Source organism: Sinohyriopsis cumingii, chromosome 17, assembly GCF_028554795.1.
Source record: "Sinohyriopsis cumingii isolate HCF-2022 chromosome 17, ASM2855479v2, whole genome shotgun sequence".
NCBI classification, from domain to species: Eukaryota; Metazoa; Mollusca; class Bivalvia; order Unionida; family Unionidae; genus Sinohyriopsis; species Sinohyriopsis cumingii.
The window spans coordinates 54491839-54506286 of record NC_142977.1 but is presented as its reverse complement, the minus strand read 5'-3'; the positions used below and the strand labels follow the sequence as shown (position 1 = coordinate 54506286).

The 14448-nt window shown below is 33.3% G+C and overlaps 1 protein-coding gene across 6 annotated transcripts in view; it reads left to right on the top strand.

Annotated features, from left to right (window-relative positions):
* LOC149778776 (coiled-coil domain-containing protein 180-like) overlaps positions 1-14448 on the top strand; it is a 135407-nt gene that overhangs the window by 20527 nt on the left and 100432 nt on the right. For all 6 annotated transcript variants that reach the window (XM_089939537.1, XM_089939534.1, XM_089939539.1 and 3 more), the window contains exons 8-15: positions 702-797; positions 2344-2507; positions 3079-3198; positions 4947-5026; positions 8300-8388; positions 10743-10865; positions 12566-12739; positions 13841-13956. In XM_089939537.1, coding sequence (XP_089795663.1) covers positions 702-797; positions 2344-2507; positions 3079-3198; positions 4947-5026; positions 8300-8388; positions 10743-10865; positions 12566-12739; positions 13841-13956 — 962 coding nt within the window. The remainder of the gene's footprint in view (positions 1-701; positions 798-2343; positions 2508-3078; positions 3199-4946; positions 5027-8299; positions 8389-10742; positions 10866-12565; positions 12740-13840; positions 13957-14448) is intronic.

Below are 14448 nucleotides of genomic sequence, written 5' to 3'. Positions count from 1 at the left end.
AGTAAGTGAAAACAATAAGTCTAACATACCATTTTTACTTTGTGACTCAACAGTGTAATGCTGATTTGAGCACTATGCTTCTCAGCTGTAAAATTTTGTAATGATAATTATCTTTGAATGGATTGAAGTTAAGAGGGGGCCACTGTACATTCTCATCATGGAATGTTTTAATTCAAGAGGGGAATCACTGTACATTTTCTTATGGGGTCATTTAAGAGGCAGACCACTGTACACACATCACAAAATTAGGTCATTCAAGAGAGGTACTCACTGCACAGACAATTCACAAGCTGAGGTCATTCATGAGGGTGACTGCTGTTCACATTTGTGCTCATACATTGTGTAATTTCTAGACTTGTTCTACTCTTGAGAATTGTTTATAATAAATATTTTCACAGAATTCAAATGGCTAAAGCACATTTTCCAAACCTCAACTTTCCTTTGTCTAAAGATGTCTTTGATTGATAAGGAAATAAATGAACTGGTTCCTACTAGGATAATTTAGCTGAAAAGGTCTATAACACAGCTGATCTGTATTCGCATATCTCATATGCTGCTATAATGATTTGCTTGGTATTTTAAAACTTTAGTTCCAAACATTTGTGTTCTGTTATAATTAATAAATCCCTGTCAGAAAATGGCTTAAACACATGCTTAAAGCTTGACTTTCTTTTGCAATAAGTTTGTCCTTTCCTTTGTAGATTCGGGCTGTATTCAAGAACTTTGCCAAAACGTTTGAGAGGATAGCTCACCTACTTGCTCCAGATTTACACAGATTTCTTGACAAAGAATCTCAGGTTTGTTTGATTTTTGTCTTGCTAGGTTTGGAATATGTCATGGCAAAGTATTGGACAATTTTATTTTTTACAGAAATGAATTTTTCACTGGTAAAATTCTGAGTAACACAAAATTGGAACCATTGTAATTTTGAGTTTCTTGTTATTTTAAAACTTTAGCATATATATCAGGTGATATATTCATATTCAAATAGAAAAGTTCTTTTCATTTATTTGGTTTAACATTGTTTTCTTTATGTCAGTCAGATAGTTCACCATTTTATTTCAGAAGGTAAAATCTTGTAGATGCAATATTTACTGCTTTTCAACAGAATTTGATGGTCTCCTCAAGGTTTAACAGTGGCAATCACTTACCAGTTTTGTCATTCTTCTTCTGGAACGAAGTTTTAAAATTTATGATGAAGTGAATGACAATTAAAAAGTCAGTCTGTGACATAGCAAAACGACATCTAGAAGTTATTGTAAAAATAGAAAAGGGTATCCATTGTACATAAGGTATGTCTTGTTTGTTGGTCAAATAATAATTTGAAAATAAAATCATTGCAGAAAAAAATTGTATTGTTATATCTCAAGCATTCTGTAGAAGATAATTAATTTTAATGAATATGTAAGCCTTTCAAGACATGATGCCTAGAAATGGACAAATTTATAGTCAGATTCCTTATATACATTCTTGGGTTATCATCTCTTTTTGTACACATGAATAAACATTTTGGCTTCTGGTTTTGAATGTAATTTAGTCATTATGCCATTACTTAATGAGGGTAATAAGAGTGCCAAATTTACACAGCATGTATTGCACTCAGCAACACTCTTCTAGCAAGGTTTCACTTGATCAAACCAGTTTGTGTACAAGGAGAGTAACCATATTATATACCACAAGCCCAAGAATCTTCATCATAGGAAGAGGAAATTATTTTGTGCCTCATAATAGGCACTAAATATATATGGTTTCCATCATTTTCAGTAATTCTTTCCATTTTTAAATAATTGCTACAGGTGACATTGCAACCCAGAGAAAGACATTGTGTCAGATACTCATTTCTCTCATACCTATATGTGTGTGATACAGTTTGCACATGTGAGAAAGGCATGCACTGTGTCATATCTCATTTATCTCATTTCTATATGTGTGTGATATACTTTGCGCAGGTGGGAAAGGCATGTACTGTGCCATATCTCATTTCTCTCATTCCTGTATGTATATGATACGGTGTGCCCATGAGAGAAAGGCATGCACTGTGTCCAATACTCATTTCTTTCATTCATATATGTGTGCTTGTGATACAGTTGGCCCCCATGAGAAAGGCTTGCATTCTGTCAGATACTAATTTCTCTCATTACTATATGTGTGTGATACACTTTGCTCATGTGAAAAAGACATATAGAATATGTACTCACAAATACACATTCGAATTCTTGGACAGTTCAGCTATACTGTTTGGCAGGTATCTACTCACAAATGAGCAGCCAAGGAATCATCATTTCAACAACATTTAATGCACAGCTTTCAGATAGTGACAAAAATTGAATTTGTTTCTTGCAGCTGATAAACCAGACTATGCTGAGCAACAGACGGGCATTTGCAGATCTATATACCAGACTTATGTCAGCAGATATCGAGAGGGAGAAAAGTCAGCACACTACATGGAAGCGAAGAGTGGAGGATTGGCGACTGTTAAGAACTGAGCTGGCTGTTAAAAGATTTAAGTATGTGATAGAATAAACGCTGTACATGAAACATCAGTTTTGTTACAAGTAGAAACTATTTATTTTAAACAAATTCAGATAATGGCAAAATAAAAATTTATGAAACATTAAAATTGTATCTGGCAAACATTTTATGTTACAGATATTCTGAAGTAAATACATCTTCAAAAACTGAATGACGCTAAATATAATATAAAAATGAAGAAATAGTATTAAAAGATTTTCATTACTTTTTTTTAGCATTTTTTGTCAAGATTTTAAAATTGATAATTATGATGATGCATTTAAAGTTGGTGTGATTACCATTCATACTTCTAAATATGATGGTAATGTAAATATGCCGCTAATGCAGAGTTTTTAGTCATCATGATAAAACCAACTAATTATTGTTTCCTACTCTTTATCATTTTTTTAAAATTATATTTTAATATCTGATTGGTCAGTGAATTTAAATCTGATGTCTGATTGGTCAGTGAATCTAATTTTGATGTTTAATTGATCAGTAAATTTAATTATGTTTGCCTATAATGGATTTTACTGGTGTTCATTTTAAGTTTGTTTCTTTTGCCAGAGAGTTTATGCAGGGAGAGGACATAGTGAATCCCCCAGGTGTAGCCAAGTTGCTTCAGGTAATGACAGCAGAACAGAGAACCCAGAATCAGAAAAGATTGGAACTTATCAACCAAATGAGGTAAAGACATATTCTCATAATTTTCACATTAGAGCCAGGTCTGAGTTTTATAATGCAGAATATAGTCCCAGTCTATCAGATGGCCTGATATCTTTAAAGTTTTCCATTATTACAACATTGATTTTTTTCTTGAATGTGCTGAGTTTTTTAGATTTCTAAACTTTATGTTGCTATATTTCAGTTACTGAGAAAGAAACCACACACACACACACACACACACACAGATATAGATAGATATATATATATATATATATATATATATATATATATATATATATATATATATATATATATATATATATATATATATATATATATATATAGTAAGGTTGGTATACCATTCTGAGCTAAATCTCTGGTAAAAGCACCTTTACTAGTTGAACTTGTTGCATCCTTTCATGGACCATTTACATTGTTTTGATCACTTTCACTGACCATTTACTATAAGTTTATGTTAACTTTGTGAGTGATTAGGTAAAATTTACACATGGATAAATATCCAGTCATGACCATTTCATCCTTATAATTCCAAATTAATTCTTTTCTTTGATCATATCAGCAGATTTTATCAACTAAACATTCAGTTTTAGGTATATTGAAATTATCTTTCATTAGCCTCTGAACTGCGACAGAATACATAACCCGATCTTTGTTAGCAAAGAGTCATATAATATAGGGTGGAATGTCAAAGCATGTCATGCCAGTGATATATTGTTATTGTTATCCTTATTTTAATGTAATAATGATTGGTTGATGCTGTTTCCTTTTTTTCTAGCATTATGCTTTGCAAATGTCACATGTTGTTATAACAGTCATTGTTCTTGCTTTATATGCATTACATTTTGACTAAAGCAAAATCATGTTCATTTTTAATAAGATGCCTTGCTTAACATATGACTCTGACTTTTAATAACAGCTGGTGCAACATTGTCGAAACCAAATGCAATAATTTCTCAAGATTGGCTTGTATAGCCTGTCATATGCTTTCTTTGGCAAAGGGGTGAGTGTTGAGTGCAGGAATGACTGTCCAGTTACATTGTTTTAACTTCTAATGGGTGAATTTAATCAGTGGGTTGCACATTTTGTTCAGAAATCACAAATGTGATTTGGTGGGGCTTGATGTATTATTATGGTGTAAGACATTGGTATAAAAATGCTTCACATAAACTTACATAGAAGTATGGAACCAAAAGTATTTTGCAGAATTTACAGATTGCAGAAAATTTGGTCGATTCATAACAATTGGAATTATATTGTTTTGATAACTTTCATGAACCATTTGAACACATAACCACTTGCCTTACCCAACACATATAGATCTTGGGAGATAACTCTTCACTGCCAATTTGGTTTTCTGCAGATAAGTGGTTTGAAAAGTTTTGCATGAGTTTAATGTTTGATAAATAAAGCCTTCAATTTTGTAATGTTAAAAGCTTATTTTATGCAGTGTTGACCAGTGTTTGATTAAATGCCTTGTAAAAATCATCAAGATCTGTCAGCAGTGTCAATATTTTTGAACCAGTCACAGGTAAAACCTATTCTAAATACCCTGGGGTCCACAAAATATGGTGAACTTGAGCAGGTTGTTTTATTTATAATAAATATCTCATGAAATACAACAGGTATTTAAATTTGAGGAAAAAGTTTGGAGTTGCAGAGGTTCTGATTTTAAATTCTGATTGTACTGTGATTTACAAAATCATGGCTCAATTTGCTTCTAATATAAGTTATATTTTTCTCATTTTCAGGGAATTTAAACCTCCAGCTTCAACAAAGACAGCAATCTATAATTGGAACAAAAATATGCAGGATCTTTCACAAGAAATAGGTATGTTGTTGCAAATAATAAGGTATATTCTCACAAGAAATAGGTACATTGTCATAATAAATAGGTATGTTGTCACAAGAAAAAGGTAAGTTGTCATCACAAATAAGTATGCTGTCACACGAAATAGGTGTGTTGTCATAAGAAATAGGTATGTTGACAAAAGAGAAAGGTATGTTGTCATCACAAATAAGTATGCTGTCACATGAAATAGGTGTCTTGTCATCACAAACAGGTATGTTGTCACAAGAAATAAGTATGTCGTCACAAGAAATGAATATGTTGTCACAAGAAATGTTATCCCAAGAAATAAGTAATATTATAAAAAATAGGTATGTTGTCACAAGAAACAGGTATGTTGTCACAAGAAATAGTATGTTGTCAAAAGAACGAGGTATCTTGTTATGTGTAGTTTCATGCAGGAACATTAATACATTTTTTCTTAATGTGTCTGATGATTTCTGCCAAAATATTTTATTAATTAAATACACACCAAAGAATTGATTAACTTTGACACTAATACAGAAAATTACTTTCCTGTAAGCTCATTCTACCAATATAAATAAGGTAAAACCTACTGCAGTCACTTCCATATAAAGACTGCTCCATGATAGGAACTATACAAGCTTAGTCATGTGTACTATGTAAAAGATTAACCATATCCTCTGAAAAGAGACTATCTCCCAATTAAGACTACTTTTTTCCCATTCCAATTGGTGGTCCTAATCAGTAAATTTTACTGAAGTTGAAACACATGTACAGTTAAATCTTATGCTTTATGAAATAATAGTACTGATAATAAATACTAATTCTAATACTCTACTACTACTAATACTACTACTGCAACTACTACTACTACTACTACTACTACTATGAAATAAGCAAAGCCTAAAAGCAAGAGCAGCAGGTTCAGTCATGTGTGGACTGACTGACATAATGTGTCTACTGAGTGGGTGTTTTACTGTAATGTGAAGGAACCCACACAGGCAACAAATATAACATTGACTAGCATCATGTAGCTGTTTTGCATAGGGAACATGTGCATTCTTCGCCCATGCCAAGAAAGTATTTTTGCATTTTGTGGGATATTTATTTCTCTTTTGAATACAATCCCTGATCATATTAATGTTAGGATATACATGCCAGCCATTCTGTTGTGCGTGGAGTTGTCCAGGTATCCAGCTAGCTGGTCCAATCATTTTACTTTGCATTCTGCCCAGACAGTTTCCAAGCTGACTGTGAAAAAGGCAGGAATTTTGCAGATTGAGGCCTGGTTATTACTTGAATAGGGGAGCCAAAAACAGTTCACAATCTGAACTTTATAGTACCCAAAGCCAGGCAAAGTATTTCAGTAAGAGAATTTCCACAATTCAGTTTGCTCCATACATTAGCAGATTTGATCCTTCTTGGCTGCCTTTTATACCTTTTGTAGATACCCTCCAGGCCCAATTGTCCTCTTGCAGTCAACTCATTCATTGAGCTTATGGGTGGGGACCCCACTAGCTGTCCATATTCACCATGGTCAATGATGAGTGAGGGCCAGAGGAGTTATTTCTTTACATTAACCTTCAAGAAATGAAAACTAAAGTTAAATGCATTATATTTCAGGAAGGAACAACTTATAAGAAAGGCAATTTTCATTATAACAACATCTTTATGGTGTTGGCCTAGCTTCTTAAACCAAATCACCTGACTTGTGTGTTGTGGTTTGGGACTTTATGCCCTTGTGCCCACATCTTAAGATAATGGTTCAGATAAGGCATATCCCTGGTAGACTCAGTGTCCTTGCTGACTCACTATCAAGAAAGGGAATATAACCCATTACACACTGAGAAGTTTGTTGAGGCAATAGTCCTTGATTGGACTTTTATGCTTTGGGGGCATTATGTGATTTACCTTTTTGTGGTGAAATGGAAGCACAGACTTCCCACTTGCATCTCCCCAGTCTAGACCCAGAAGTTTAGGTCAAGGATGCTCTTTCATTTAGTTGGGAGGCATTTTGTAGCTATGCCTAGACTGCCCACTGAGGGGTCAGAAATGCATATCGATTCTGATATCTTTTATCAAGTGGGACAAGTCCTGACTGAATGATCTGCTAGAATAATGACAGATATCACTAGGGAAAAAAATCCCAGAGAAGTCCAACTTAATGAAACAGCCATGGTCATAGTTCTTTCATCTTTGCCCAGAAAAGCTTCTACTTCTACTTCATACCTGGCTGTTATCAGGAGAGACTTGTTTTAAAAGGAATTTAATTCCAGGAGAAATTCTCACAAGATTGGAAGCCTTCATTTTGAAAGCTTACGAGTGAAAGTGGCAGGTTTTCAGAGACTAGAGTAGTGTCAGCAGCATTGCTCACTGAATGCTTCAATGCAACAACTGGCTAACTTTTTATTCCTGTTTTTGAGGAGAAAAAGTTGGATCCAGTGTTACAATCACATGTTACCTGTCCCTCATCTTTGACACTTTCAGGCATCACAGTAGAGGGGTTATTAGTCACAGTAAAAGGCCATATCAGACTTGCTAACCAATTTTGTCTTCAGTAGATCAAAATCTCACACACTGTTTCTTAAATGGAACTTGTCATGGTTTTGGACATCTCAATACAGATCAGTTTGAGTCTTTAGCCAGAACCATACTGAAGTTGCTATCATGCAAACTGTGTTTTCTGATACCTCATGGAGAGAGACTTGCATGCCCTTTAAGTGGATCTGATCTATCTCTTGTTGCTAACCAACTGTGACTTTAGAGGTACAATGAGCAATGATCTTTCTGTAGAAACAATGTGACCCTTACCAAAATCCATAAGATTAACAATAAGAATTTAATTATTCCCAAAACTACAAAAAATGACGCCCTTGAAAATGAAAATTAAAGCAAACATTTCTAATCTACTTAAGACACCACATCTCTTTTAGCAAATTGACAGTGGTCAGCTTTGAGATCAAAGTGGATTCATAATTCTTGGTTAGCAAAAATTCGGACATTACTAACATGAAAAGTTTTTGATTTGTGTGGTTTTCAGTTTCAAATTCATTGTTATGAAAGCAATTTTATTTGGTATGCCAGACCACTGGGTATAAGATTAAAACTGTCGGCTCTGTCTTTGAATAGAGAGTCTTTACCCAGTATTCTTGCCAACATTTACTGATAGTTAACCATGTATGATGTTTAAGTGTGAAACAGAATGTGCTAAATATATCCAAATATTTGAGGGAAAATACCTAAGAAAACACCTAAGAAAACACCTTATAAAACCCATATTTTTCACTACAGATGCTGTCAATCAGATACACCTGACATCCCTTCACAAGGAGTATGAGAGGGTCTGTCAGAGATGTCTTTCGGAGATAGAAACAATCAAGGTAAGAATAGCACTATATGGTCAAATTTCCTGTATGACTGTATGTAATGGTCACTTGCCAATGATCAGCTGCCAGGTGTTTCCTAACCTAACAATGGTTTCTCCCTGCCTTGAGAGTTCACTGGTTTGTATCCAAAGGGACCACTCAGTCTTTGTGAACTAAATTTTGTTTCATGAATAAGGCGTTGTGTAGATAAAGGAATATCACATGCATCAATGAACAAACATGTTTTATCTTGCTTGTATGACATACTCCATTCATGCTGACAGTGTAATTCAAAGGTACCGATATGTCAAATTCAAAAGCAAGGCAGTTTTTATAGGTTGAAGCAAGTCATTTGCTGGATGGCAAGAAAAGTAGTTGTTATTGCAGCAGAAATGGAAGATATCTTTTGTGCCAGTTTGACAGATATTGTGTGATACCTTCATCTAACTTAAAGCCATCTCAGAAGAAAAAAAGCTTGTCTTTGAGTAGTGATACAAGTTAGATCCTCTTTCATTAGGGACAGAGATCATTGAATGTTTTAAAGTTGTCTATAAAGGCAGGTAAAGTTTCAGTTCATGGGTCACAAAGAACAGCCCTTTATAGCTTTATTTCATTTCCTGTTGATCAGAAGCTTCTTGCATAAGCCAACTGTCTTTCCATCTCATTGAGGTGAGCCAATGGCTAATCCAGATATTATTTTTAAACTATCAACAGCTGTTTCTGAGTCTGACTTAAACAAATTGGCCAACAAAACAGTCAGACCTGTGTTACAGTCATCTGTAAACTGCAGCTTTTAAAATCCAATAGGGTTTTGCCATACCCAATGCATAAGTGTTTTAAAATTCAAAATTAAGATTGATGTTTTAAAATTCAAAATTAAGTTTGACGAAACCATTATCGTTATGTCTTTTCACCATGATGACAATTGATCTGACACTGAATGAGATTATAAGAACATGATCCGTAAAGGGTTTCCTATTGAATTGTCTCCTAGATGGGTATAGCAGATTAATCTAGTGATTAGCCATTTGGGAAATATGTAATGTGCACCAGCACTGACTCATGTCATAAGAAAAAATAACTCATGTTTAGGAAAGTTGGGGAGACAGAAGGATCATCAGCAAAGGATGGGACTAGGGATTAGGGAATGTCTGATTGTTTGATGCTCACAGAACATAGCACAGAAAATATAGGATACAGAAATAACAGCACCTTGTCATTTGGGCCTTGCAAAAACTGTGGTGTTTGGACAGAAATACTGTATGACAAATTGCAGTAGTTCTGCCTTTATAAAATAATAATAATAATAATAATAATAATGATAATAATAATATTAAACTAATTGTGAGATGAGATATAGTTCTTGAAGCAGAATTCACACCAATCTGATGAATAGGCTAACATCTTAAACAGTGAATAAACTGTTGACTCATCAGATTCGGGCAGGGGTGAGACCAGTAAGTTATTTACTGTTTGGAAATGCTTTGAAGAAATGGAATGATAAGAAACAGAGAAGAATAGTTACCAGCTGAACAAACTCAGGTATTCATACAACTTATAAAACAGTAATTGTCAAAGCAGTGATAAAAAGGCATTATATGCTTGTTTTAAATTACCGGTAAGTATGCAAATAACTGTTTCTCCCCACACAACCTCCTATACTTGTAATTCTCCTTGCATTGAGGTAGGTATGGCAGGACCTCCCCCTCCATAAGAAATTTTCTGTCAGCATCTCTGCAAACTGTTATTAAACTGGACTCCTGGAAATTTATCATTAGTTACATTGTTCCACATCATACCAGCCTATTTTGCTTTTGTTGCATCAGTATAATCTTTTAGAGTATTCAGTCCTTATTACTCATTCTGTTTTAATTTTTCCAAAGTCTAATGACAGAATTTCTCCAAATTGATTCTCAGAATGTCTTGGGAATAGTAAACCAGTAACATGCATTTACATGACATTCTTGTTCTACTTTAATTCCAAACACTGTAAAAGTGTTGTATTTATCATCAAATTAAACAAATCAAAAAGTATTTATCTTGTTAACACTGCATAAATGGCCTGATGGTATAAACAAGTAACTAGTACAGAGGTAATGGGTTTGCTTCATGTCTCTGCAGCCTCAGGTTTGATCAATTGTTATGACATTTGCATGGATATGTGTCTCTATGCCCAAACTTCATGGTTTCTTTCTTGCTCTTCAGTCTCCTCCAAAACAACATTATGCAAATAAACAAGTCATCAAAAACATGTATTAGTTTTTGTGCTTTAGTTATAAAAAAAATAAAGTTTATGATGAAAAAAATAAATTAATTTTTAACAAAAGTAATGTCACACTGATGCAGTACAAAATCTCTGTTTGTTCCAGACCAATCTGATTGATGCTAGTGTGTGCACAATAGCTCGAGCCCAAACTGTAGTGGAAGAGTTCATGATTCCCTTGGTTGGCAGTCGACAGAGAGTATACGAAAACAATTTAGAAATGATGGAGGTGAGTGCATGTATATCTCTTTCTGTCTGTCTGTCTGTCTGTCTGTATATATATATATATACTAATTAATTTACTTGTTGAGTCAAGAATACAGATTGCTTTGCATGTTTAGCCACTTTGTAGTGCTAGATCCAATCCTTGCTTCCAGCATATGCAGGATTAATGGTGGTCCAGCCAAAGTTGATGTCCTCCACTGGGTTCTCCAGTTCTTCCACTACAAGGACTGCTTTCATGTTAGACACTTTTGAGTAAATTGTATAGTTTGTTAGAACTTGTTAGGTAATCAACATACAATACAGACTGGTTACAAATGGTTGTATATATTAAGATTTTGTGTATTCAAAGATCAAAATTACACATGTTGCTTGAGTATGTGTCCTTTCATGTGTAAAAAAACCTCCCTATTTTTTATGGTCCTCTACCACTGTCCATGCCCATGACCATTATATGGCCAAGATAATGATTTACAACAGTAAATTTTCACTAGCCATTTGACCAGCATTGAGGATTAAAATATGTTTAGCGTATCTCAAGTACTTTCAAAGAGTAACTACATTTTATTGTTAAAATTTAAATAAAATTTTATATTGGTTTGGCTATTTATTGATCTTTTCTTGTCAAGATTAGGCACACAGTTTGTTCATCTTTTCTGAAATGTTGAAGGATTACAAATATAAACAGAGCTAACACAAATTATTTAATTTAAAATCTGAATTGCATGATAAATTTTGAGAAAATTACCATAGTACTCATGTATAAGTTGAGTCCAACTGCAATTTGTACAGACCCAAGTCTGTTGTTGTATAATGCACATTATGCAATGGCAGATCAGAGTCTATGTTGTTTGCAGTTGGACGCTACTTATAAGTGAGTATATGTGGTATTGAAATATAGATTATACATCATGTTATATCTATCATACTCTATCTCATGTTTCATATACTCATAATTTTTGTACAACTATAATCCATAAAATTATAATTTTATTATTCTACTTTAAATCTTTTATTGATTATTACTAAATCTTTGCAGACTTTATGTTTGAGAATGATCTGAAAATTATAAAGAATTGTTTTACCCTGAATTTTTTCTACAGCCAAACAGTAATTAACAAAATGTGTACAAATATTTACAGACAATAAAGTAATATCAACATTTATCACATAGGTGGTACACTTTATATATATATATAGTGTGTGCAGTTTAATAGTTTTGATATGTCAACATGTCCAAATATCACTTTATGTGGTTCTGATTGGTCCAAATAAGCCCATGAAATTCTTGTGAAGAATTCTGTTTACTGATTAGCTGCAATGATGGAAAAATTTGTCTTACCCCATCATCTGGAACTTTTATTTTTGATTCTTTTTTTTGAAATGATTGCCAAATGGGAATTAGGAAAAAAGGTCACATGTCTGAATATAGCCAATTTACCCCACAGGGTTCATTACACCATGTATCATGCACTGAAAAATGGGGTTAAACCCCAAACAAAACATTATTCAACTCATTTCATAAATTCAATATTAGTGAAACAATAATACATTCATTTATTAATGGTATTCAGGACAGTTATTAGTTATTACAATTTCTGTATTGTAGTACATCCTGCAAAATCTTCACTGATCTAGACATTTCAAACTTTTTTTATTCAAGAAATATAAATGTATGTATCAATAATATGTATTATACCTGTGTAGAAAACACTGGAAGAACAGACAAATGAGGTTAATGAAAAACTGAAGTCCCTGTTCAAGTATGCTCAGTCAGCAGCTCATGTGTGGGATGTACACGAGATCGGACTGGCCAGACAAGAGAGGTCACTCCAGGAAAAGCTAGAACAGTGTCGACAAAAACATGACAGTCAGAACCAGGTTTGTATTGTTCGTTATTAAATTCATCATGACAAGTCTTAAAAGATTCATTAAGTTTTTTAAAATATCTGATTCTTAAAAGAACCTTATTTAATATTAGTATTTTTACTGGTCCTTAAAACAACAACAAAAATTAATGCTCACTATCTTTAACTTAGATGTTTAAGTGGCCCTTTAATTAAAGTCCCTTTAAGTAGCCCCTTAGTTAACTAATTTTATATACAAGAAAAAAAATGCAATTCTTTTATGCATCTGAAATTAACAGTAATTTAATAATTGTGTAATTTGTATCTAATTGTGTTTATTTAAATTGTCCAATATTTAATTCAATTTTAATAATTAGTTGCTAATTTGTTTAAATTTTAAGAAATAAATCACACAATATTTTTGAGAGTTAAGTAAATTCAAAGAATGTTGCTGGGTAGACAGTTTTAAAAATGGGTGACTAATTTTTGAGTTCTATCACAGCCCACCAAGCCTGTTGTCAAATTACCTTCCCCAGCAAACTCTGAAAAGAGTTAAACCATTACTGCATATTTAAGCAGTGGCAAGCTTGTATTTATTCATGCAGCCTTTGACTAATAATGCATCTGTATAGAAACTGAGCCAGCATTTTGAATTTGCTTTATGGAAAACAACCAGTTTATTAAATTTTTTTGGTTATGACATTGCTCATACAATTCTACAAAATAAATGAATTTGAGGCTTTGAATGGAAAACTCATTGAATTTGGACAAAAACTCAATGAATTTATTTCAGGACAAAGTTTAAATTGAATAAAATATATCATTTACTTTTTAAATTCATCATTATTTATTAAAAATCCAAAAAATGACAGATATATCAAATAGGATAAAATCTGGTGGATCGAAGGACACACAACACTCATAGTTTCCTCATAGAGTGGAATCACTTTGCTTCATGGTGCAGTGATATACTTTTTCTGCAATTTCTATAGAGGTAATTGCAGTAATTCTTGAGGAAGATTAAATTTCTATAAGAAATGAATATTCATTGAAAATCTTTAGAAGAGCTTGAGAATGTTCATGAAAAAAAACCCTCTAGGTCTGTATGATTTTCTATTATATATCATTTATTCAGGAAAAAGAGGCTCACCTTGATGTGATAATGGACAGAATGAGACAGGATGCGACAGAGACAGCATTGAAAACCAGTCTTAACAAGGCTTTAGACTACCTGGAGAAAATACGATCATCGTAAGTATTCAGTTTCGTTTCTCTGTGAACATAAAATGTCTGGACTCATTTTTGTCTTTCGCGAGTCTTGGTTCACCAGACTGTTGAAATTTGTCTGTGTGCTTCATATATTTGTAAGGAATCAGCATAACATTAAGCTTTTATACCTGTTCGTCATTTGATGTAGAATATTTAGCCAAATGATTTGTTCAAGGAGCAAAATTTAAAAACATTGTTTAGTGGTTTGACTTGAATTGCATTTATACACCTAAGATAATGTGCTGACATTTGTTAAATACATACTTTTTCTGATATTGACCAGTCTTGTTCAGGTGTGGTGATGTGTCTGAGTTCGACACTTTATACCGTTTCTTAGCACTTAATAACCTTTCTGATGTACTGTTAACAATCAGCATGGCATTAATTGATGTTGTTGCACAATACTTGTAATATAAAAAACATGAGATCATCATTTTAGTACAAACAGCCAGGGCCTGCATTTTCAGCCCACAA